Source organism: Mus caroli, chromosome 7 (assembly GCF_900094665.2).
Source record: "Mus caroli chromosome 7, CAROLI_EIJ_v1.1, whole genome shotgun sequence".
Lineage (NCBI taxonomy): Eukaryota > Metazoa > Chordata > Mammalia > Rodentia > Muridae > Mus > Mus caroli.
Genome location: NC_034576.1, coordinates 53,039,960 through 53,067,178, shown reverse-complemented (window position 1 = coordinate 53,067,178; position 27,219 = coordinate 53,039,960). Strand labels below are relative to the sequence as shown.

At 45.9% G+C, this 27,219-nt stretch overlaps 1 protein-coding gene across 3 annotated transcripts in view; it reads right to left on the bottom strand.

The window, feature by feature from the left end:
• Positions 1 to 11,272: 11,272 nt before the first annotated feature.
• Slc6a5 (solute carrier family 6 member 5) overlaps positions 11,273 to 27,219 on the bottom strand; it is a 53,185-nt gene continuing 37,238 nt past the window's right edge. For 2 of the 3 annotated variants that reach the window (XM_021167225.1, XM_021167226.1), the window contains exons 13-16: positions 25,971 to 26,070; positions 22,977 to 23,077; positions 18,594 to 18,761; positions 11,273 to 15,847 (exon numbers count right to left, since the gene is read on the bottom strand). In XM_021167225.1, coding sequence (XP_021022884.1) covers positions 15,692 to 15,847; positions 18,594 to 18,761; positions 22,977 to 23,077; positions 25,971 to 26,070 — 525 coding nt within the window. In that variant the 3' untranslated portion in view covers positions 11,273 to 15,691. The remainder of the gene's footprint in view (positions 15,848 to 18,593; positions 18,762 to 22,976; positions 23,078 to 25,970; positions 26,071 to 27,219) is intronic. The other variant, XM_021167227.2, reaches the window with a different exon arrangement.

The following is a 27,219-nucleotide window of genomic DNA, read 5'->3' as shown; positions in this document are numbered from 1 at the left end:
TCTCTCTCTCTCTCTCTCTCTCTCTCTCTCTCTCTCTCTCTCTCTCTCTCTCTCTCTCTCTCTCCTTTCTCTCTTTGGATACCCCTACCGGAACACCATTCTATAGAGAGAAAAGCTGGGCTTTGCTGGCGACCAGTGGACAAGCAGAGGAGTCTCTCCTGTCTAGTGTACCCTCTGCTACTGGGGCCGCCCTGCTAGGGTCCCTGTACTGTGTGCCTCAGTCTATCTAGAGGTGATGCAGTCACAGAACCTGAAAGGTCAGTACCTCCAGCTTACATGGTCATGTCATGTGACTCGAAGCCTCCCGCACCCCAGCTTGTCCTGTGGCTCCATCTGTGGCTCCAGCTTCCCCCAACATCCAATACTACTCTGAGATACTTAAACTCATAACAACTAACAACCTCCCAGATCCCAGAGGGGGGAAAAAAGAGTTCAACAAAGAGCTCTGCTTTCTTTCCAGGGTTTCTTGCCCATCCTCTGTGCCCCCAGGGCCTTAACTTCACATACCTTTGACCCCAGAAGACCAGTGGGGGGTCACCAATTTAGTTGCACAGTTTATGAAGAGGAAAGGTCTTAACCTACATGGTCCTCTGACCTTTGTCCTATTTTTCAGGACATTCTGTATACACCCCCTTGCCCATGTGCTCCCCGTACCTTCCCGGGCAGGTGAAGAAAGAAATCATGAAAGATAAATCAGCTTGAGAAGCGCTGTCTGCAATGCAGCTGAACTGGGCCATTACAGAGTGGATGTCAAGGCTTAACTCTCCAGCTTTTAAGAGTGTGTGTGTGTGTGTGTGTGTGTGTGTGTGTGTGTGTGCCCCTGGAAGATAGAAGACGATGTTGGATGCCCTGCTGCTGAAATTACAGTCTATTGTGACATGTGTCCTGGATCCTTGTGTCGACGCAACTATATCTCAGTTCCCAAATATTCTCTTTGTTATGTATCTGGAGATAGCCTTGAACCTTGAACCTCCTGTCCCTTAATCTCCTAAATGCTAGGGTTATATGTCTGGGCCACCTAGTTTATGTAGTGCTGGGGATGGGACCCGCATCCTTGTGCATCCTGGGCAAGCAATCTACCAACTAAACTGTCTCCATAGCCCTTTACTCTCCAAAATTCTCAAAATTCAACTTGGCCCCAGAGCAGACCCTTCCTCCTGTGTCTTCATTACAGAGTCGGGGCTTTCTCTTCCTCCTGGAGCATGCTGCATGTGATGCCAACATTAAAATCACTCACACACACACTCACACACACACACACACACCTTGCAGAAAACTAGATTTGCCATGTTTCACTGGGCCTCCTAAGTAAGGACTCCGGATGCCAAACTATATATTATGAGAACCATGTCCCACCCTCAACTCTCCCTCAGTATAAATGCACTTCTATGGCCTTTAGGGGCTCTGAAGTGCTTTTCCTATTCCCCTTTTCTTGATCTCAGAAATCCCAGAAGCCCTAAGAGGCGCAGTGGTCCCAGCAGGGGACTTGTATCTTTTGAACCCTAATCTTCAAGACTGTGTAGCTGGTCCTGTGGGATGAGGGTTTCAGCGTGTTCCATTTAAAAAAATTAAGTGAGACCTATGTTCTGTCGTAGCTCTGCAGCTTCGCAGCCATTAGCAGTAACAAGAGTTAATCTCAACAAGCTCATAAATCTCCCCTAGATAACTAAGGACCTCAGGCTACTCAGGTAGGTACACTCTTCCCAGAGTGGGGACGTGGGGGAGGGGCGGTAGACCTGTGGGTCCAGCAGAGAATAGGCCCAGTGGATTTCTATTGGCATAGAGTCCATTTCCGTGAAATCTCCAGAAAAAAACAAATGTATAGAAACAGGAAGCTGATGAGTGGTTGCCTCTAGATGAGGAGTGAGGAGGAGGATCATCTGGAGAATGATGGCTAAAGAACGTAGGGTTTACTTTGGGGGGGGCATAAAATCATGATGGTAAAAAGTTGATGGGTATATGGCTCTCATAGATATCACAATATACTAAAACAAAAACAAAAAAAACAACAAAGAAAACATTGAATTGTGTACTTTGGTAAATCATGGGGTACGTGAATTATATATTTTGGAAAATTCCTTAGTGATGGCTGTAATGATGACCAAGTAAGGATTTTTGGTTTCTGGTTTCTCCCCTTGTCCAAACTTGTTTCCTGACACCTTCTAAGGGAAAGCACTAGCCTTCACCACATGGCCCAATCAAATAACCCACAACTACCACAATTTACCACAACTACAGGTAAATCATAAAACCCTGCCAGAATCTGTGAGGAAAGGTGGTTTTCTCAGCAGCCCCGGGACTCCCAACCCTCCAACTCATTCCTATCTCTTTCTGGGTGTCCTCACTGCCTCCATGCTTGCCCTTACAAGTCAGTCATACCATAAAGGTCACAGTCTGCTTCACAAACTATAAAGAAAGTCTATTGGTATTGTGAAGACACCACATGCTTTGGTTGCAGGGCACGAAGAAATCAAGCTGGAGGCAGGTTTTTGTCCTGCCTTCAGGTTAAGATTTCATAGTGCTAGGATGTACCCTGTGTACTTGGCTTTGAACATGAATCTTGGATCCCTGCTGAAAAGTCAGCTCCCTGGGCAGAGGCTGCCTAGAGCAGAATCTCGCTTGTCAATCCCCAGGGCTCTCAGCTTCATTTTCTTCCCGTGTGTCTGATTACCGTAAGTAATATTATTTACACATTTACTTGTGTGTTCACTATGTCCCCAACTGTAATACCAGTGCCCCGTGTGTAGGAGGTTTGTCTCTCTTGTTCATCTCAATTTCGTTTCACCAGAGTAGTGCCTGGCACATTTTAGGGGTTTGGTAATTGCTTATTGAATAAACGAAGCAACACATTTTCCAGGGAACACCTAGTTTTTCTGATAGACAGTCATCAAGGACACAACCAAACTGCCTTGTCCTGTTGGTCTCTAGGGATACTCCAAGCTGACTTCCTTTCAGACAGTGGCTCTCAGAGTGAGGAGAAGTAAGGAGAAGTCATTGGCCAGGATTCAAAGTCAGTCCACAGCCAGGGGAAGATCCAAGTTTGAGAAGATAAATATTCAAACTTGGAGACATTGAGAGGTTGGTATTATCACACCTTGTGCCTCCCACTCTGCCCCCAAGGCATGCTCAATTCCTAGACCCCTGGCACCTGAGGATGTAATCGTATTTAGAAATAGAGTCTTTGTGCATGTAACTAAGTTAAAGTGAGGTCATCAGAGAGGACCCAATCTAATATGTCTGCCGTGCTCCATGCTTCTGGAAAGCAGACAAGAAGAGACACCAAAAAGAACAAGGGAAGACAGAGGCAGCTTCAGACTACAAAGAGCCAGGGCTGCAAGGGCTGGAAGGGGCGGGACTCCCAGGAGGGTTCAAAAAGAGCTCAGCCACTGCCCTAGGTTTCACAGTGACAGCTCTTATTTGAACTGTTCGGTTAGGAGAGCCCTAGGAAACCAATCAAGTACCAATTTGCTGGTGGAGCCAAGAAGGGGTAACAACACCCCAGCTTCCTTTCCAGGCATGGTACCAAGTACCCTAGAACCTGGAGGGCTGGTAAGAGAAGGGGTCTTTGGTTCTTGAAATGCATGTTCATCCAAATGGGGGTTAAGTGGATGTGCCTTCCTCTGTGCCACTGTCTCTATGTGAATATTTAGGCTCTGCTGGTAAAACGTTTTAGCTTTTCTCTAATGAGTAAAATCAACTTCAATCACATCCAAATGAGAAGGACCTTTGTTCTGATGTAACTACTGCACCCAGTTGTAAAGCTTCAAACACTTTTAAAATAGAACTAGATATAGGACAATGGGGAAAATAGGTAGAAAAACCTACAGATAAACACAGGAATAAAGACAACTAGCTTATAGTGCTTATGATGAAACTGTTCTAATCTGTCACGCCTTTGGTTAGTAGTTTAGTCCCTGGTTAGCTCTAGGAGGTCCGGTTAGATGATATTGTTGTTCTTCCTTTGGAGTTGCAATCCTATTCAGCTCCTTTAGTCCTTCTCCTAACTCTACATGGAGGGACTCGTGGCTCCAGCTGCATATGTAGCAGAGAATGGCCTTATCTGGCATCAATGGGAGGGGAGATCCTTGGTCCTGTGGAGGCTCAATACCCTGGTGAAGGGGGATGCTAGGGCAGTGAGGTAGGAGTGGGTGGGGGATGTGGAAGCACCCTCATAGAGGCAGAGGGAGAGGGGATAGGATGAGGTGTTTTGGGAGGGGGAACCTGGATGGAGGACAACATTTGAAATGTAAATAAATAACCAATTAAAAGGGAGGGACATCCCATCACACCAACAACCTCAGGTGGAGGCTAGGTTTCTGAGGACACAATCAAGGTACACATACCTGGGTATTGATGAGTGACAAGTAAGCAGGTACCAGCCAGTCTAACTGCTCAGGGACAAGCTGTTCCCCATCCAAGCATTGGATCCATAACCAAGGCAGACCATGCTCAGAATGGTTGCAACGGATTAATTTATGTGTTCCCCAAACCCAATTAGCAGATGGGATTATTATACATATTTTATAGACATGGAATCAGCCATTGTCCAGTTTAAAGCCAAGCTTTAAACTCAGGCAGGATGACTACGGGCATACACTGAATTATTAAACTATACCATGTGTCCTTGGATGAATCCTGTGAATTCAGTCTCCTTGTTGAAACCTTTAGAGACCTCAAACAATCCACAAACCACAGTATTGCTCTCTGACCCAGCTCTGAACCAATCAAGAAATTAAAAAAAAAAAAATTCACAAGAGGCCCAAACATCCCCTCATTAATACAGGGGCAGTCCTGAGAGAGTACAGCCGTCTGTGAGAGCCAGAATGGACTGGCCATCTGCCCTACCTCCAGGCTGGACCTTCCCACAGCCATCTGCCCACTGAGCTGGATAAGAACAGAAAGCAAAGTAACCTCGTCAAGAAAGAAAGGCCAAGGGTTTGCCTCCTTCCTCTGCATGGAATGGGAGAGTCAGAGTGGGTTTAAAGTCCATCAGTGCTCGAGAAAAATCACTCACCATGGGAACCAAGAGAGTAGGAAAGAGGCAACCCAGAGAATAGTGGTTCGTTGTCATTCAAACTGTAGCTATAAGAGCTCTGCCTGTCATCTAGGGCTGTGCATAAAGCACTCACCCAAGCCTTCTTTTTCAAGCCTTAAACAATCCTTTATTTGTGTTAGAAGCACATTTATCACTATTCTGCAGGAAACCTAGGAAGAAAGCATGCTTTTCAGCTCACACTGAGTTAGGAGAGAGACTGCCTACCTCACCAAGGTGTAGACTTGAGGCTGGGTGGGGCTCGCTCCGGGCTTGAGCCATTGTCTGTCATGCATGAGGACCTGGGTTCATCTCCAGTACCACAAAATAAGATGTAAAACATAAGGGTAAAATATAGTTCTCAGGAGCAGGTCTGCCAACCCAAAGCAAGGGGTAGCTACCAGAGTTGGGTGGTATTCAGAACTTGGATGGGTAATGGGAGAGGTGCTTTTATCAGAAAAAGGCTCTTGTTGCTCTCTGTGCAACACACTCACACAGCAGCCATGGATTTGCCTTGCCATCCCCAGTGCTTTCAGACCTTTACCCAGAGTCAAAAGCCAAACAATGTCTTCTTGTTGACAGAGTGACAGTGAACTCCTCTGTATCAATAAGGATGTTATTTGGCAACAAACAGCAGGAAAACTCCAAGATAACTAACCACTGTTCTTGGGTAAAAGAATTCAGAGCTGGAAAGTCCAAGGCAAATTTATTTGCTCTGTGAAGCCTGCAGGGACCCAGGTCCTTTCAGACCTTTTTGGCATTATCTCTAAGATACAGTTGTTATCCTTGCTCTTCTACTTGGCTGCCAGCACTCCAGCCATTGCACCTGCATTCCAGATAGCAAACCATGGGAGGCAAAGAAAGCATGCCTGCCTGGGAGCCTCATGTGTCAGTTCCACTTGCCTTCTGACAGAATCTATTCTCGTGGCTACTCCGTACACATCTGCTGCCTGCTGTTGTAGAATGGCCACAAAACGCACTTCTGGCAACTTTGGACTTATAATATTCAGATAAAATAATATTGTTCAACTATTGTTAGCAACACTAAGCACTGGGTCTTGTGTAGCTGTAGCTTGGCTAGGGTTCAGCTCCACCAGACTGACTATTGGCCATCCCAATGCACACTGCAGGAGATGAGCTGGCCTCCTCTCAGTACAGGTCTGTGATGTCATCCCAGTTGCCACGTGATGACCATGGTATAGCCAGGACACGTTCTTCTCAAAGCCCAAAGTGGCACCAAAATGAAAATAAGTGGGACCTTTCAGGTGTAGACACAGGCCTGGCACACTGCCCACAGGACACAGAGAAAGGCATGGGTGCAAAGCTGAGGTCAGGGGCCAAGACACATAACCCACGCAAAGTGAGGACATTATAAGAGTATTATCTGGAGGAAGTAAAGAAAGAGAGCCATGGTGATAACACACAGGGCTAGAGTCTGACGATCCTAAAGAAGAAAAGACAGGAGTCCAGGGACAGTTCTCAGCCTCCAGGACACCTCTTAGGGTAGGTACATCATCCATGTGAGATATCAGCATATGGCTTGTGCAGTCGCTATGACTCTCAGTCTTCCCTCAAGGCACCGTGTGGATTAAGAATACAAGGAAAGGAGCCTGTCTAAAGAGAATGACCTCCTGTGCAAATAAATAAATAAATAAATAAATAAATAAATAAATAAATAAACAAACAAACAAACCAAGGAGCCTGCAAGGCGGCCATGGGACTTTCCACTGTTGAGGAGATGAATCAGTGACAATCCTTTGATATCATTTCTCCAAAACTCTTAAACCAAGGAAGAACAAATCAATATCCAAGATATCTCTGCCAAAAAGCACCAGCCCACTACCCCAGAGATTGCTGTCCTCTGAGCTCTGAGGAAGAGCGTCTGTGCTCCATGTTGCATGAAAAGCACCGGACTGTCAAGTCCCGACTGGCATTTCAGCCTTAGTCCCCACATTCTATTGACAGAGACAACACTTTCAAAACCCACTTATCATTCTTTGAGGGTAGAGGGGCATATGTGCAGGTGTAGATGCATGTGTGCATGAGTTCGTGTGTGTGTGTGTGTGTGTGTGTGTGTGTGTGTGTGTGTGTTTCTAGACACCAGAGGACAACTTCAAATTTCCTTTTTCAAATCCTAGTCACCCTGTTTTATGAGACAGGGCCTCTCACCGGCCTGAAGTTTGGTAAGTAGGCTAGGCTGTCTGGCCTATGAGTCCCAGAGACACTACTATCTCCACCTTCCCAATGAAGGAATTACAAGCAGGCACGACTATACATGGCTTTTTTTTCATAGGGGTTCTGGGGGAATCAAAGTGAGAATATCAAGCTTACCTGGAAAACATTGTACTGAATGGACATCCCCCACATCCCATCATCCAGATTTTTTTAAGATTTATTTATTTATATATATGAGTACAGTGTAGCTGTACTGATGGTTGTGAGCCATCATGTGGTTACTGGGAATCTGAATTCAGGACCTCTGCTCACTCCTGTCTAAAGATTTATTTATTATTATATCTAAGTACACTGTAGCTGTCTTCAGACAATACCAGAAAAGGGCATCAGATCTCATTACAGATGGTTGTGAGCCACCATGTGGTTGCTGGGATTTGAACTGAGGAACTTCAAAAGAGCAGTCAGTGCTCTTAACCGCTGAGCCATCTCTCCAGCCCCACCATCCAGTTTTAAAATATCCAGTTGCACCTTTGCTCTGCCACAGGTTTGCTTTCACCCTGTAAGCCCATCCCAGCACCCCACTGACCCTTACATCTACCCCACGAGCCAACATCCCATTTCAGGAAGTCCTGACAGAACCCCTCAGCTGGCGGGAATGCCTTCTGCTGCTCTCTTTCAGTTTGGTCTTGTCCTAAATACTTCAGAGGCTCTCGTTTTTCTTCCAGGTAGGCTGAGGCTGTGTCCAGGTTTGAGTAACCCTGAAGAGAGACCTGGCTTTCCTTCTCATCCTTTGCTCTTTGTAACACTGAGTTCTGTTCCTTGTCCAGAGCCAACACTCAATATTTGCTTATTCAATTTTAAGATGCATTTTTTTTCAAGTATCTACTAAGTGCCAAAACCTGTTAGGCACTGGGAACATATAAACAGTTAACACAGTGGGAATGGCAAGGAAGTAGGCCAACAAATCAATGACAGATGACAAGGTGACTTGCCTGTCACCATTTCTCCTAACCTACTGAGATCTGTAGGAAGAGGTCTAGAAAAGAAAGGACATAGGTTAAGTGAGTTTCAGGACCAAAAGTCCTCATACCATCACAAAGCACACTACGAGGCAAGTAACACATTGGCTTGCTTTTCTAGTAAAATATGTGATCAGAGAAGAAAATCCCGCTTTTGTGGCATTCACCCATTTTATTGGCATTTATAGTAGGAGCTTTCTGTTGCAAAGAGCTCTACCATGACTCTATAAAATGCAACCAGTCAGCACGAGCATCTCTTTGCAAACCCAACTCCCAGTAAAAAGACTGAAAGACTCTAAGACTCCCAAAGGGAGACACTCACTCAAGCCTCGGGACAGCAGCGCACCCAAGAAGACACTGAGACCGAACTTAAGGTGTAGAGAGTAAGATTTAATACAGCAACGACAAGAAAGCACATAAAAAGCACATAGACCAGAGGCTCTGGGGTCGAAACTCATACACCAGGCATGGTGCAGAGGAGATTCGGCACCCAGCCCAAATTTTCACAGGCTTTTATAAGAAAAGGGCAAGGGGGGAACAGGGTGGAGAAAGTACAAATTTACGTCACTAAGGGGTCTTGCCAAGGGGCTTTACATAACCAAGGGGTCGTGTCCTATATTTTGGCAATGTACTCGATCTATTGGAACATTCTGGGGTAGTACCAGGAGGCCCCTATCTCAAAAATGTTCTTGGAACAGTCTTCAGTTAGGAGGGGTAGGACTAGGTTTTGTTCCAGGAGACCCTTATCTAAAAAATGTTCCTGGAACAATTTTCAATTGGGAGGGGGTACCTTGGGGTAAAAAGTTCAGGAGTGCTCCGGGAACAGTCTCTGGATGGGAGGGGTAAGAGAGTTCAGGAAAAGTTCAGTTTTTCCTCTTTCAGACCATTGTACAGTAACCCATGTCTCAAGGCCAGCCTTAGAGTGAGTGAGCTTGGAGTTCTGTACCACTGTGTCATTCTGAGGCTCTGGCTGCAAGGCAGACATGGAGGCCAATCGACAGAGAGTGTTATAAGAACAAAGATTGAAAACTGCCTAAGATGTTGGAGATCTGGACAAGAAAATAGCAATATCAAACAAATACAAAAAAGGTGAAAAACATGAGGGGGTATGACTGGCTCTCAGCATGGGTGTCACATAAGGTGAAAGACAGAAACAAGTGTGGCTGACTCTCAGTGCGGATGTCATTCAAGCCTTCTACTCCAGTGGGGCAGAGGGCCAGGATTGCCATACTCACCCTCAACCCCTTTCAGGAAAAAAACTGTTCAAAGGGCAATAGGACTCTACAGAGGATTTCTAACCACATCCTTGCTTGCCTGTGTCTGGTATGGAAGTCTCCACATGGAACACCACTACTTGGGTGGTAAGACTGACAGGTGAGAATGAGTGCTTAGGCATGGCCTGTAGTTATGGAAACCAAGAAATGGACACAAGAACCCATCCTTCTTTCTTGCTAGTATTCTACCTATATGGGGTTTTGCGTTTTAATTAAAAGTTCTAAATAACAACAACAACAACAACAACAACTCCAGGCTCCTTGCTGGCAGGTTCAGGAGAGAGGAGAGAGGTCCTGGTCCTGCCAGGGTCTCTCCAGGGTTGAGCAGGAATGACAAGTCGGAAGTCTTGTCGAAGCAAGAACTCAACTTTATGGCATCAGTCTCTTGCTTATATAAGTTCGGAACATAGGGAGGGGGATTTTTGGTGGGATAAAATGATGTAGGAGGCAGGGAAGGGTGACGGAGTGTACGGAGTGACTGACAGGGCCAATGGCAAAGCTCTACATCAGCGGGGCAGAAGCAGGGCCAAACAGGTCTTGCTGAGTCACCCCATATGGAAGTGACTGAGACTCACTCAAAACTCAAGCCAGGCTCCGGGTTGTCCTCAAAGCCCAAACCAGGACCAAAATGGGGCCCAACAAACAACAAAAATAATAGTAGCAATCTCAGGAAGGAGGCAAGGTACAGGCCCAGCACCAAGCTCTTATCCCTCAGAGCATTTAAGTCACCCTGGCTGAGAGGTAAGATACACAACTGAGTGTGCTTAACACAGCTGTGCACTTCCTGGCTGCAGTTCTGTGGCTAATCCTAAACTTGCATAAACCTTAGGACCACAGCCCTCACTGAGGTATGTGAACTAACAGCCACAGGCCTTTCTCAGATGTGTGTAAACATCACAGCAACAGGCCTCTCCCAGATGTGTGAACCTCAGAGTCACAGGCCAATCCCAGGTGTGTGACCCTCACAGTCACAGGCCTCTTCCAAGTGTGTATGTGAACCCCATCATAGGCCTTCCCTAGGCCAAGGCTTTATCACAGGATGGACTCCATACTTCAGTGTATGGATCCCAGCATCTTCTTTGAGCACCTGTGTCTTCCCACTGATACTGGCCCAGGCCATCCTGCAGCCATCTAGCACTGAAGCAGAAGATAGAGACAGGAAGTGAGCCCCTTGCTCAGAAGACAGCCTTTGTCCAGGTTAATGCAGTCAGATGGGAAAGCATACATAGCACAAAACCTGTCTTGGAACAGGGAGCCAGGGGCTCCACCTACTCAAATAGAGATGGAGAACACTTGTTTGTTAGCGTCACATGGGAGGTTTTTCTACCAGGCTCATTTGGCCTGGAGCCAAGCACATATCAAGAATATCTAGATGCTGCTAAAGTTAAATAAAATTGGAAATGGAAAAAAAATAATAATTTTACTACACACAGAGATTTATCTAGCTCATTCTCTATTCAGATCTGTTCAGATTCTCTCTCTCTCTCTCTGTCTCTCTCTCTCTCTCTCTCTCTCTCTCTCTCTGTCTCTCTCAGCTAATTAATAATTTAGGAAACTATGATGTGTTCTGATGGCTGCAAATATAGCAATTTAATTGATATTTCCTTCTACACAATACAACGATACCTCATTTCCCCAGGAGGGCCATTTTCCACAGCTGTGCCAAGCTTCTCACAATGGCACAGGCTCACCCTGAGCCCACCTGAAGCCCATTTGTTAAAGAAGAAACCATGGTAATGACAGATTTGAAACAGACACAATGGCAAGCAGTGTGTTTTAAATACTGACATTTATTTCAGGGGTTTTGAGAACTCATACATTATTAGGATAAACTCTAATTTATATCAGTATGTAATATATAATACAATAAATTGCATTTGTACACATAAATACAAAATTTGAGGTAGGGCCTCAAGAGTAATGACTTCTTAAATGAATAATGCACAGTATATAATAAGCACTCTATATGATAGATAGATATATATGATGCATCATTTTATAACATAATATATTTTCTTCATGTAAAGTCAATGAAAAAATATAAGGACCTGACTAGGAAACATCTTTATTCGTGAACAATATTGTTCACATGAGATGCTTGCATCTAGGACATTATCCAAATACACAATTTAAGACTCAACCTCCTATTCCTGGATAGGTCCGTAATAAAGTGCAAAAGACACAGACAAATGAGAGACACGGTCGTTCCCAGTTGCCATCTAAACAGCATCCCAATGATCAAACACACCCGTAAGGTAGCTGGTCACCTGCAAGTGTCATCCTCTGAAGCTAATCAAGCCTGGGCTTGCTTTTCAGGGGTGATGAACACCCATCTGAAATCCTTCCTCTGCAGGCAGTTTACGGCAGCCTGCTCCGAGACCATATTTCACCGGGGTCCTTCTAGTCAAGCACAGCTAAATGAGAGAAAGACAAGAAGCCTTGCTCCCAAAGCTCAGGCCAGCTCTGCATCACACATCATGAGACAGAGGAAACTGGCTTGCTGGCCTTGGCCTTCATGCCTTGCATGTTAATGTACCATACAGAACACCCTCACTCATGTCAGAGCCTTGAAGAAGCAAGTCACAGACCCACATCCAATACCACGGGCAAGATGACCTTGCCATCGCACATCCATCTAGCAACAGTTACTGAACTAGCCTCTGGGAAGAGGACAATGACCACGGCCAAGGAGACGAAGACGAAATATCAATTTAAGGCATGGGAAGCCCATGCTGACAGAAAGGAACTGAGATGCTCGGAGGCACACACAGAGGACAGAAGAGAAACAAAACCCTGACCCCCTCAGTGCTGTGCCAGCATAGACACAATCCGAGTCTCATCAAACCAAAGGCCCTTCCATTCCACTCTTTCTAAAGTGCCAGTCCCTGAAGGACACATCAAATGCAGCTCTCACAAATTAAAATCACATCAAAAACTCCAAAGCCGTCAATGGTCATTAGGATTTTGTGTTGACCACAGATATCATGCAGTAAAGAAATAGACAGGGGCAGATAAAACAACAACCAGGAAAGACCAGAATTGGACACACTTGTTCACAAATAAAGAAAAGCTTGAAAGAGATTAGAAGTTTCTAGTGGGCAAGACAATTAGACAAAGGTTTGCATAAGAAACCACAACACGAGTAGTTAATAAATATATGGTGCTTTTCTGTTTTAAGGATATTACGGGGTTACTATTTTTCACATATGGCTTGTTTTTCTCTGAATGGATTTATTAAAGTGGTATTATGAAATCATCTCACAGATGGAAAACTCCCCACCAGTATACACAGGGATCCCTTTTTGCAAAGTAGCCTTGCTTCTCCTTCATGGTCAGGGGAGAACTCTCAGGTGGCAGTTATGACAATGCTCTCATTGTCTATGAATTCCCTCCTCTTTTTCTTCCAATTGATTGTGCATTTTAGTCGCGTGAAAACAATCCATCTCGTGGGATACATATCAGCTCTCAGTATCCCAACCAAATCCCCAGGAGGCACACCGCTGAGATACACCATGACCAGAGGCTACCCAGACACCACTGCTGCCTGCCAACCTTGAAGTTGAACATGGCAATGAATGGCCAAAACTAACTTGAAAGCCAGTGGTTTCCAGGCAAGCCTGGAACCTTCTGTCTGACTCTGTCCTTCTAAGCAGTCTAACTAGGGAAAGAGAAACAAAGCAACAACAACAACAAAATGGACATATACTCAGGGGCAGCTTCTAGGTCTTTCCTAAATATATCCTTGTAGACACGGCTGTAGCTTCCCACACTAATGGATAAGGTCATCACTATGACAAGCAAGTTGACTCAGTTCACATCTGGCAGTGTCCAAGGGCCTCCCCACATCCTTCTTGTAATCACAGAGGCAAAAACAGAGCAGAAATCGGGTTGGCATCCAGCACCAATCCCAGTTCTAGTCAATAGGAAAACAGGAAGCCAGAAGCCATTCATCCCAACACAAGCACAGATCCCATGTGTGCTGAAGGAGAGCGTTGGGCTTTTCTTCACCCTGCAAACTGGCATGACGGCAGGAGTTTTCAAACTGACCTCCTCACTCACACACACACCACCCAAGTCACGGCACTGCCCTGCGATGCTGGTGCAGGAATGGGCCCTCTCGTCGGTGTGGCTTTCTTGGGGAAACAGATGATAACAGCAGACAGTGAAGAGCTGAGTCCACAGCTCATCTGCCTAAAACAGGGAAGCCTGAGGTTCCATCTCTTTGACAGCCTAGTAAGACCTAGCTTGGGGAAACTAGGAGAAAAGAGAAAATAGAAGAGAGAAAGAGAGAAAAAAAAAATCCTGGTAGCAAAGAAACCAGAGCCAGGGGTTCAAAACCCACCATGTTTCCTTCCCTAAAACCTATCATGGCTACTCTGGGAAACACAAGTACCCATCACTGTTGGCAGGTGGTGTGAGCAACTTGCCCTACGAAAGGAGAGTTCAATCCAATGACTTCAGACACTTTACACAACAAGAGTCAGAGTTTTAAAATGATACATTAAAGTCTGTTGTTGAGGTGCCATTGCCGCTGCACAGGATGAAAATGTCACGTCGATATACAAGATTTGAACTGAAAACTTTGCCTGAGACCCTGTTATATGAAGACAAACTAATAAGAAAATGATTGAACCCATCTCCCCTAGAGGAAATGAGTTTAGGTTGTGATATTAATACTGTAAGAGGGAGAAATAAAAAGCCCGGACTATGCTACTCTAAACTTGCCATCTCTGCGGTGATTCATAAGATATTTATGAGGACAGAAAAGACCACTAGCACTATGTGTACATAGCACTGTATGTGCCCGCTCAGGACACAGCGGATTGAAGGGTATGGCCTGGCCGGGCTCTGCCGACAGGGGGCTCGCTCTCACTGGAGGGCAGTTACATTGAGCAGAGTGGAGAGGGAGTTCTGGACATTGAACAAGCTAAATGCAGTCTTAAAAGCTACAGTTTTAATCAGCTTACTCACTACCTAACTAAGCTGTATTTATCAGAAAGCTCTGGAAATACAGTGACCTAAGATGTACAACCACAGGGATGGGGAGTTATAGGGTTGCTTTTTACCAACTTCTTCATGTCTCTGATTTTCCCTATGGCCACAATTGGCATTTACTGTTACTGAAAAAGGAGTAAAAATTGAGAAAGTGTCTTTTAAGAGTTTGTGTCCCGCGTGTATATAATATATAGACAGAACTGGGGTAGGTCTCATTTGTCAACAGGTTGGAAGATAAGGTTACCTACACCTTATAGAAAGTGACTTGGAGGCAAAGAGACAGCATAACATGATACTGAACCATGGTGCCAAAGACACCACGCAGATACAACGGTGATACAAAGGCTGACATGCAAATCAAAGCATGGCTTCTTGTGCAGAGTGAAAGAGAAGACCCAGAGCATTAACTCTTCAGTGTCATTATTACAGAAGGAGGGAGGGGAGGAGGGAAGGGAGAGAAGAAAGGAAGAGAGAAGGAAGGAAGAAAAGATGGAAGGAAGGAAGGAAGGAAGGAAGGAAGGAAGGAAGGAAGGAAGGAAGAAGGGAAAGCTATGGCAAGAGAATGGACAGTCCCTTCAGATCCACAGCATAGAGGAATGAAGCTTCTGAATGCATGGTATATTTGGTCAAAATAAAGGAAATGAATACACAGATCAAACCACCCAGCAGTGGCCAAGTCTATCTACCAGCCATGTCTGCATCCAAAATAATCGCCAGCTCTGCCATCCCGCTAAACACACCTGACCTGAACTTCGAGCTTCTGAATGAGATCACTGTGTTGTCCAGATCAGCTGGACGGTGCTGATGAGTCTGGAAAGTCTACGTTCTCCCCGTGCCCTACTCCTTCCAGCAATGAGAAGACACACGCAATTTCTCTACTGCCAAACCAACCACGTACCTGCCAGCATCCACCTGGTCAACCCATCCTGCAGGATGAAGGAAGAAACCTGACCAGGGGGCCAATCCTTCCAGAAACTGATAGCACAGACAACAGACAGACAGCGCTATCAGTGGCCTGTGTGGCTCTCGCTACGGCATGCTACGCTATGTCCTACTTTTCTATGGAACACTCTCATGCACAGCTGTGAACCGAAGTGTGGGGAGAAAGAAGAAAATTGGGAATAAATCTGGGGAAAGTGTGAAGGGGAGGCAGAGAGGAAGCCCGGGAGTAATACCGGACCATCCACACGACTGGACTAGCACTGAGTGCCCAGTTCCAAATCCTTCACGGGCAGCTTGAGTCCCAGGGACGAAGTTCCCAAGGGGTCGATCATATTCTTGTAGCGTTCCCCGCGGTGCTGAGCTAAGAATGGGCCCCAGTCGGGCTGTGGTGAGCATACCAACTTCAGCCTCTGCAAAGAAGGCAGACACCCATAGTTACAATATGAATTCGCCTTCCTCCCCTTGGCACCCCTAGCCATCCCCAAAAGGCTAGGTACCATTGCCTCAGATCCATCACTGAAGCCAAGAGCCCCTCCCCCTCGCCTCACAGTGAGGGAGACGAGCCAGCATTTATTAACCAGGCCAAGAACAGGAAAAGCAAGACTCCGTTTGGTTCTCTTGAAATCATCACCCTGAAAGCAACTTTGTGATTGCTCCATGTTTCCCGTGCATACGATGAGTAGAGGACAAAGGGCCCAGATTTTAATTATATACATCTCCACCCACCAAGTAAAGAGAGCTCGAAAGCTCCTACTTCTGCTCCCAAACAGCAAAAGCCATGGGCTCAATTACATTTGTTCTGGAGTCTCAGTGATGGGTTGCTACATCAAAAATAATTGGATTTTGTTTAGTATATTTTCCAAAAGTATATAAATAGCCAAGAAAAAAAGCCAAACCCAAAAATACACCACCAAGCATGAACAAAGATTTTAATTGTCTGTTGAGTGTGTGTGTGTGTGTGTGTGTTTGCACACACATATATATTTTTATATGTTATATGTATATATTTATATACATATGTGTATATGTACGTATATTTATATACATATATGTGTGTGTATATATATATTTCTGACTCAGGTCAGCAGTGCAGGTTCATGTAGGTAAGCTTAAAAATAATGGAGGTGTCTCTAGCTTCGACTGAAATTATTAATGAAAATAAAATCTGATAGAAACATATAGAGAAAAAAACTTATTTCCGACTGTATAAGAGGGAATAATTATATGTTTATTACCTATTAAGGGGAAATCTGGCTCTTATAGCTGTTAGTTTAATGCCCCTTTAATCACCAGCTTGCAACCTTTGTGTCCCAAATTAACCATAATAAATTTGTACGGCCAACCCCATCAGTCTAGAGAATTTTAGGCTGCAACAGCAGCCGAGGTTACAGCAGGTTCTGATTAGGGAAAGAGATTCCCGTGACCTCTGGTAGGAAGGTGGCTAAGAAGAGTGGTACGCTGGGGGTAGGCTGGGCCAGAACTGCTTTGCACCAGAGAATAATAAACAGAATTCTCTAGGGATGCAAACCAGAATACATCTTCAACATGAAGACTCACTGTCATTCGGGGGTCAGTGGAAACAAAGGCCACCTGCTGACCCACACCAAGTGAACACTTGTGTTGTGTGCTGGCCTCACCCTTGCCCCTGCCCTGTCTCTCCCCACCAGCCTCTTCTTCATGTCAATCTAGCTGCCCAAGAGCAGACCCCACACAGCCATTCTCCACCCCAGTGAACAAGTATTTCTTTGTGTTGGGCTCAGTGCTTCCCAAATCTGAACACGCAACCAAATCACTAGAAGATGAGGCCAAGCTCCATTCCCCTGAGCTACGTGCAGTTGAGAGAACCTGGCTGTCTGCATTTGTGACAAGCTCCCAGGGCGCCTCTAGATCAGACCCCAGGGCTCATGGAGGTCCAGATGCCTTCAGGATGCAGGCAGAGGTCATTCATTCTCAGCCCAGCTGGACAAATGACCATTTCTTTTTCCTTGGAGACAGGATCTCCTATAACCCAGGGTAGTCTAAAGTTCACACAGAGCTAAGGATAGCCTTGAACTCTTGATCTTCCTGCTTCTACTTCCCAAGTGCTAGAATTACAGGTACACTTGAACAAGTGACTTCTCATGAGTAACAAAAGCTGGGTGGCTCCTCAGTGGTGGCAGTCCCATTGTCTCTATGGAAAAGTCCCCTGAGCTCTGATCAGAACTGAGTGGTGTGCTAGTGAGCTTAGCCAGGTACAGTCATCTAGAAAGAGGCAACGGCAACTGAGGAATCGCCTCCGTCAGATGAGCCCGTAGGCAAGTCCGTGGGGGCATTATCTTAATTAATGATTAATGTGGGAGGGCCCAGCCCATGGTGACAGTGCCACCTCTGGGCAGATGGCTTCAATTTACATAAGAAAACAAACTGAGCAAGCCAGGAGGAACAAGCCAGGAAGTAGTCCTCTCCATGATCTCTGCTTCAGCTTCTGTCTCTAGGTTCCTGCCTTGAGCTCCTACCCTGACTTCCTTCCCTCAGGGAAGATTGTGACTGGGCAATATTGAGATGAAATAGGCCCTTTCCTCCCTAAGCTGCTTCTGGTCATGATTTTATTGCAGCAACAGAAAGTTAAATATGACAGTTGGTAAGGGAAAGCAAGTCTCCCCTCACGCTAGCCATGCCCTGGACTGCATAGAACATGTTGAGAGTCATCAAATGTTTAATCAGACATCCTTCACTCAGGAACAAAGGGAGCAGTGGTGACTTTAAGTCTAATGGCAATCAACATTTAGGAGGGAGGAAGCTTGGAGGCAGAGGGACACCAGGAGAGGAGACCCCTGTGTTAAAAAATTAATTCCAAGATGTAGATAGTGGCTGAGGAGGAGGGGATGGGAGCTCTGGGGAAGAGGAGACATTCAGATTGCTCGTCCCAAGGCTGCCACCACTGTGAGGAACAGCACAATAACAGCTCACTCAGCCTGATGATTGGCTGGGCTCCTCCACTACAGGAATAATATATAATTAAAATGAGTTTAATAGAATCAGTGACGACTGGGATGACTTACTCACCCAGTATCCTTCTTGAATATGTTTACCGGATCTTTTGTTTTTAATGCATAGAGCTTTTAGGATCTCTCCCTTGGGAGAGGCTAGCAGGGGGAAAGGAGCCAATAGAATTACCTCAATAAATCTCCCGGGAGCCAGATACATTTTTATCACGAACATTATTGGGATCCAGATAACGGAGCAGGCGAGCATCAGCCATCCAAGCACCATGGACCAGTTAGGGTAGCGGTAAGAGCCGTAGGTCATGGGCTCCCACTGGTAGAAGCTGAAGCAAAGGATAAACTGAGAGAGAAGAGAAAGGTGCCTTAGGGTGATGGTGTGAGTCACTCAGTCATTCAACACGCACGTACGGAACCCGGCCGCATGCTTCGCTCCTCTTGTCTTGTGTACACTCTCATCTCTCTGAAAGGGGGTTTTCCCAGTGAAGGAAGTAAAACCTCAAGATGGCGAAGGTGGAAACACACACTCAGCTACTGCTCCTGTGTTTGTCCTCGAACACGAAGTCAATGGCCACACCAGGAGAACATAGCACAGTGCCTGACCGCTGGGAGTTATGAGGAGACTGACTGCACTATCATTGATAACTAAGCCTTTGTTATAATGGGGGAATGATATGCCAAATTTGTAGATCTAAATCCTTTTCATTGAATCCATTTCGCTTCCTTCTTGCACAAGAAATGGCCAACGTGTAGAGGCTGCCTCTAAAGTTGGCTGTGTGAGATTCAACATGGTCCTTGGTCCCCCACAGGTGACTGATCTAGACGCACAGTCCTATAATAAGCCATGGGGGGAGGGGGAGGAAGAAAGAGGGAGGGGGAAGGGAAGGGAGGGGGAGGGGAGGGGGAGAGGGAGATCACCAGTGACCCCAGAGACCTGAGCTAATGAGCTGCAGGGCCTCTCAGATTCTCAGCTACAAAATGGATTTATTTCACACCATGTATGCAGTGCTGGGATTCTCTGGGAGCAGAAGTCTGTATTTACTCCAGAGACCTTCCTTATTCTTAAAAGGTCATGATTTGGGTTTTGGCCCTTATCTGTGGTCACATCGTACTTCGACCAGCAAGAGCTCTGAGATCCGTCCGAAGGCTTGACTGGGCAGCTGAAGAGGGCCAAGGGAAGGCATAGACTGAAGTCAGAGGCATCTGTATACAGAGCCAGGCTTCTGACAGCTCCAGCCCAGCCTGTGGAGACCATTTCTCAAGACAACATGATTCTGCGTATTCTTCTTGCCTGTGGCAGCATAAGCCTAGAATTATCCACGTACACCCTTTCCCCGGCTCTATGTCTCTCTTCCTACAGTAAGCTGCAGTGTAACAAAATGATCGGAGGGAAATAGCAGGTGGGAGATTTTTGGAGAACTGTGAAGCCCGAGACAAACACAAAACATCCACACCAGTGCCTCAGCACCCAGGCTGCCAGGGCCAGGGACTTCTTTTCAGTGAAATTCATATGGTGATTCAAAGCAATGTAAGCCCAAAGACAAGGCTTCCATGGAAAGCAAGGTCGACATTAGCCTCCCTTTCCAACTTTTGCCCCTGGAGCCATAAGTTTTATTAGCCAATCTATTGGAAGTATGGCCCGATGTCATTATGGCACGCTGCTCTGTTTCATTTACTATATAAATAGCAATGCATCTGCTTATGTGTGTGCCTTCAGTAACGTGATCAGACTGTGCATATGATAATTGCATGAGGATATTTATGGCCCCATAAATCCATGACGGCATGTAGAAAAATGATGGATTTTATCTCAGAGGCCCTGAAGTGATTTAAACCCATAATCTCACCCTGGTCCAGGACCTGGAAGCTATCTCTGCCACGGAGGTAAATGGTAAAATACAAGCAGGGCAGAGACCTTTGACACCCATGTCCACTTCCGCAAATATCACATCAAACTTTTAGGCACAACCCAGTTGCTTGCCATAAATTTCCCTCTGCCAAGTCAGCTTCGATGAGAGCCTGCACTGGGGTGGACTTTGCTTCCGAGTCCTGCCCACCTCTGCCTTTCCCAGCAACCAGTCAGACACAGGAGACACACTGGTTGGAGACATCCCTACCTCCAAACAGCACAGAAAATCTGCTCAAGACAGTCTCAGGGTGTCTCCGCAGCTTCTGACATGTAATCTACCGAATCACAGCAAAACTGAGAACTTCCCCAAGAATGAAATAAAAAATAATGAAATAGAATTCCTTCTCCCTGAGTCTGAAGACTTGACTTCTAACCCAAACAGGCCATGCTGTTCCTAGACTGTCAGAATGCAAAGGGCGAGCTTAAAGGCCACCCTAACTCGCAGACAATGTCTTAGCTCTACAGCCTTGTGGCCTAGAGCAAGTCCCTTACCCTCTCTGGGCCTCAATGAACACATCTGTAAAATGGGGAGATGGCATGGGTGTAAACGATAAGGCCGATAAAGGGCCTGCCTTGAAACACACACAGCAGCAGGCAGATGGCCGTGTGATGCCTCTCCACAGATTAAGGCAAAATTCTGACACTCTTCTGGGATGAAAGGAAAAGGAGGACAGAATATAGAACATATTGTAAAGCTGACTCTGCTGTTAATAAACTACAAGGAATGACAATGAGGGAAGTCAGGGGTCAACAGGGACAGGATTTGCTAACACAGCATATTCAGGCAACAGGCAACAACATCATCTTCACACCCATAAGCTAAGCCGGCTCAGACACACTTCATTCATGAGCACCTGCCTTTAATATTTTTCAGGTCTCATGCCCCAACTCCAGCAGGGCTTTTCACACTACCAATATAGATGTGGGTAAGTTCTTGGTGTCCACACAGAAGACGAAGATTGTGGAATGGATTTTCTGTCTAAACCTCTAGCTTTTCAGAAAGATATGGTTTGATTAGAACATACTCTCAGCAGACGAGGGAGGGGGGAAAGGCAAGCAAATGAAGAAAAAATATATTTCCATTGCATCTGCTTTTATTCATTCTGCATCTTAAAAGAAGCTGGTGTCTGGTGTTGCAAAGCGGGTTCTCTAGCTGGTTTCTAGTGCCACCTACTGGGATAAATAAAAATTACAGGCAACTTCCTCCAGGCTTCCTCAAAAAGGAATCCTCCTAAGTCAGAAAAAGACAAAAAGCAAGCAGAGGAGGGGGAAGACAAAATCTCTGCAGATTTGCTTGGGGAAAAAAGTGAAGCCACGCTGATAGCTTCTGGCACAATAAGGAGGGTTACAGATGTGAGTTTAAGTCTGTATAGACTACAGGCATATCTGTGGCTCTGTTCATTAGGAAAGGGAATGTCAGATGATCTCAAAACACCTTCCCCACACTTGAAGGTGACAACATGGCTCTCAAAAGCTATAAAAACAGCAGTAAATGCCTGATTAAAGCTACATTAATTGTAGAGTAGGAATATTGAGAATGGTTAGGAACCAGAACATGTGGGTTCAAATTCAGACTATTACAAACTATTGTACATTCAATGCTAGTTCAGTCACATAACTCCAGGCTTCAGGTTCCCCGTGATACTTAGTTTTAATTGTTCCCTTGACACCACCTAGAATCGCTTAGAAAGGAGTCTCAATGAAGAATTGCCTAGATCAGGTTGGCCTGTGGGGTTTGTCTTGCTTATGTTAGTTGATGTGAGAAGATGTAGTCCACTGTAGGCAGCTTCATTCCCTAGGCAGAGGGATCTCATATTACAGAAATCAGGGGCTGGAGAAATAGCCCTCTCAAAGTGTTAAGAGCATGTGCTGCTCTTATAGAGGATTGGAATTTGGCTCACAGCTCACAGCCACCTGAACTCCAGCTCCAGGGGATCCAATGCGACTTCTGGACTCTTCAGGCTCCCACATGCACCTGCACATACATGCGCACAGACACACACAGACACACGTGTAAGGAAATAGTAGAAGAGATCCTTTTCTGAAAAGTGGAAAGCTAGCTGGGCATGAACAACCATGGGTGCAATCATTTCTCTCTGCCTTTGACTGAATGTACCCAGCTGCTTCAAGCTCCTGATACTATGGCTTCCCTACTATGATGAACTACAACCTGGAACTGTAAGTGGAAATAAACCCTTTTGTCCCCTGAGCTGTTTTTGTTAGGTTATCTTATCATGGCAACTGAAAAGGAAAGAGGACATTCCCCTTCTGCAAGACAAAGATCACTACACCAGCCTGGCAGGACTGCTGAGAAAGAGCTCTAGACACCAGTCACCCAGAACAAAATCTGAACCATGGTAAATGTGTGGCCTACATGGCTGTTGACTTCTATCTGCTAGCACAAGAGGCAGACGGATGTAATGTGTGTGCTCTACACAGATGTGCTTGGTCAATCCTAGCTCCATCCCTGACCAGCCAGATACCTGAAGTTCATTCGCTTCACCTTTCTGGCCTACAGTACACTCACCTGGAAGACAGGGCCAATCCCCATCCCACCAGCTCCCCAGCCTCAGCAGGAGGCACACATGTGTTCAAAGGTAAAGCACTGACATGCAGGAGAGGCTGTGAGAGAAAGCGGTCAGCCCTTACGGTTAAAATGGTCGGTGTGACGAATGCCCAGCACACTTTCCAGAAAATGTTGGGCTTGAATCCAATCATCATCTCGATGTCTTCACAGAATCTCTGCAAGCCTGCAGAGAGACAGCAGAGGCCGTGTGTGAGGTACAGTGGGCAGGGGGAGCGGGGGAGCCCCTCACTCAACAACCTTGGCTAAGGAAGAACCCAACTTAGGTCACCATAACCCCTGTTTCCCTGAGACAGGAAACCATCAGACAGATAACTCACTGCCAGGAATACTGAGGCTAACTGAATGTTGAAATAGACACTAAACACTCTCTGCAGGGAGGTTCACAGCTGCCATGGCAACATCTCCGGAGCTTAGTTTCAGGTCCCTTGGCAGTGGCATGTGCATGGGCTTGGTCTGCTTGATGACAAGTCTAACAGAGGAAAAGATTTCGGTAAACCAAGAGACCATATTATAAAAGGCTCAGCACTTAGCAAGTCTCTGTGGCCTGGCGTGGTGCCTCTCACCCTCTGGAGAGCATTTCCATTGCATCCACCTTGCTCTGCCTAGAGTCTGGTGACGGCTACAGGTGAAAAGCAATGTAAATCCCAAGTGGCCAGCACTCACTTAAGCTGGAACTGAATGACCGTTGTCTTTCTGGCTGCTTTGAAACTTCAGTAACGTAAAATGTAAAGGAGACAGTTCTTCATCCATAGCGCCACCCTCCTGGCAACCTCTTAGTTTAGGAAGGCACTGGAGTGCTGCTTCGAAGGCAAGGCACTGATATCAGAAGTGGAACCCATCAGAAACGGGGGTTCAATATGCAAACGGGACCTGATAGCTTCCTGAGTACAGGTCACCACATTGCAGTGATCTCCAGACTTCCTAATGCTGCCACCCTTTAATACAGTGGCCTGTGTTGTGGTAACCACCCCCCAGCTATAAAATTATTTCATCACTACTTGATAACTCTGACTTTGCTACTGTTATAAATTGTAATGTAAATATCTGTGTGTTCTGATGGTCTCAGGCAACTCCTGTGAAAGGCTCAATCCCCGTAAGGAGTCGCAGCCCACAGGTTGAGGACCACTTGCTGTATTGGGGGATGTCTAAAAACTCATCCTGGTGTATCCAAGATGTGTTCCTCACAGAGGAGGCCCTGATATACTGATGACCAAACCACAAGTTCATATGACCATCACGGAAAACCTAGAGAGTTCTCAAAAAAATAAATAAATAAAAATAGAGGTTAACGGAGTACCAGGAAAATTAGCATAGCCCAGTGACGGAAGTACTTGGGGTTTACTCATTCCTTCACAGCCAGATTTGCTTAAGGTTTGGGAGAGACGATTTAACTTCTAAAATTAGGCATATTAAAAGATGCCTGGTTTAATTGTTTTCAAGCCTTGCTGAATAGGCCTGTTATACCAGAAAGGGCTTTGGGAATGTGCCTTTTGTGGCAATTAGCAGTTAGGAACTGGGTAAAGGGAGCAAGTCTATGCTCATGGGCATGGCTGCGGGCAAGCTATAAGTGAAGCCCCCTGATTTTTGCAGCAATCAAACTCTTCCCGAAATGGGGAGATGGTCTCGAGTCTTATAAAAATTCCCCTTCAACTCTCATCTGGACGTAATTGCAAGACTGGAGAGATGGCTCTGTGGTGAAGAGCACATACAGCTTTTGTAAAGATGCAGAGTTTGATCTCCAGGGGATCTGATGCCCTCTCTGACCTCCATGCCCATAACACTGGTGCACATAGCCATACTCAGACACACATATACTGCACACGAGATTTTGTTTGTTTTGTTTTGTTTTGTTTTGTTCTGTTCTGTTTGCTTTTTGAGACAGGGTTTCTCTGTGTACTCCTCTGACTATCCTGGAACTTTGTAGACCAGGCTGGCTACCAACCTCTGCCTCCCCAGTGCTAGGTTTAAAGGCAGGTGCTCAGTAATTTTTTTAATTAATAATTGTAGCCTCTTCCTGTTTCTAGGGTGAGTACATTTTACATGAAAGATTTTCATTTTCTATCCTGATTTTCTGCTCTATTTTATTTCTTTTTTATTTTAATGCAATTTCCAGGAAATCCAATAACTTTTGCATACCTACCAGTATGAGACCAACAATCAAGACACTCTTCACAGGGCACACAGAAATTGGGGAGTGTGTTGTCCCCCTTTTGAAGATCAGAGCTCTGAAAATACTTCTAGCCTCCCCACATGATGATCTGGGGGCACCTCTATTCCAAGCAATTCATTTCACTTATTTTTCCCTTAGAACAAAGTTGCTATCTCTTCAGCGACTACAATACTTTTAGATCATTGAACCCTGGAAGTTTTATTTCCCTAATAGTTGCTATGTGGCCTTATCCAATGACCATTCTAAGATGTCTAATCACAAAGGAGTCAGCAGTACCTGAGCCAAACTGGACAGACTAACCAGGAGGCCCCTGGTGTGACCTCCAGGACACATACTTGTGCACAAAGGGTGGAGATGGCTGCCATCCTTTATCCTTGAGAATAGCTCTAGTGGATGGGTTGCGTGTTGCTATGGTGATGGCAGAACTAGTAAACCATTAGGGAACTGAAAGTTTCTTTGCTGGGAAAATCTGGGACTTAGATACTGTATGGCAAGTTCCCCCCAGGTGCTTATCAAGATTGGAAGGCTCTATGATCAAGTGGCCTTTGGTATCCTGGGGCTGTGGGGAGCCACCCTTCACCTCAAGCACATGGGCAATGATACTGACAACACGGAGAATAATCCCACACCAGCAAAGAAGCCCACTGGCCACAGGCATTAACTGTGCCAGCCCATACCCAAAACCAGGTCCTATGATCTTCTGGTACACACTGCTAAGATTCACAGTCAGGCACCTTTGGTTTCTCATTCAATTTCCCCACAGTGAATATGAGGCAAGCTCAGAAATAGAGGCATTGAAACCCTTTAAATATGGGGTCCATACTTGTCAGCAAGACCTGCCATACACTCTGGCCCTCCCATGGCAACAGGCAGAGTGTCCCCTTACCATACACATAGGAGATGCCAACAAGCTCAAATATGGCAATGATGACAAGGGCATAGGAGGCAGCATAGGTGTCCACAAGCTGAAACATGTAGATTCCACCCTAGCAGGAGAGAGAAAACAGCCACCATCAAATAGGACCCCGTGGCCCAGCTCCATCTTCCCACCTATAATAGCCCCTCTTCTCCCTCCTGAGGACCAGCAGGTTCAGAGTCCTCTCTGGTCCACAGCAGAGACCTATACCTGGACAAGGCGTGTAAACTGGAGACTTGTCCAGCTTAACAGAGGCATCCCTCAATGACCTCTGAGGGAATCTATAAAGCACAAAAAGCAGGCTAAATATCTTATTTTTTCCCAAGGCAAAGGTCACCCTCTGAGGGAGCTGTGAGAGCATCCTCCTGGCTTCATATTTGCTGCGAGCTGTCAATGACCACTTCTACCCATGTAGATGCACTTGACTGACTCTCATATGACCTTTAGCTATGGTTGTATTTACTTTAGCATCACCTGAACAAGAGCCTCATTGAGGAATTCTCCTGACTGCCTTCATTCACTTGGGAAGACCCACTCTGAATGCAGTTGGCACCCTCGGGAAGGGCCCAGATGTAAAAGATCACAGAAGAAGGAAGAGTGCTGGATCTTTCTCAGCCTGGCTTTCCCTCTCAGCTCAGAGTTAATTTACTTTGTTGACACTGACTCCTCTACTGATATCCCAAGCAGCCTTTCCAGGCTCCCAAGGCAAACCCAGCTCTCCAGGAACCCTTCAGGCTTCAGCAGCAGACTGAGACTGCTTGGGGCACCAAGCCTCATGGACTAAGTAACTATTGGTTTCTCAGCCACTCAGATATGAGACAGTTGTTCTGGATGTGGTGTAGGCTGATCCCTACCAGTTCTGTCTCTCTAGAGAGCTCTGACTAATACACTGGGCTTTCGTCAAACCTCTCTCTGTGTCTCTCTCCTTTTCTCTTTCTCTGTGTCTCTCTGTGTCTCTCTGTCTCTCTCTCTCTGTCTCTCTCTCTCTCTCTCTCTCTCTCTCTCTCTCTCTCTCTCTCTCTCTCTGTGCCTTGCTCTGAAATCTCCCTACAACAGATGAGGCTTGGAGGCCATCTCATTCCTCCACCACTTTATAAATACAAGAACTAAGGCCCAGAGAAGTGGATGGTGACAGCAAACACCCTAAGCGTATGCCCTAAGTGTCACCATGTAATTTGCCAACACACTCGAGACTAGGAAAAACCTCAAGTGACTTTCT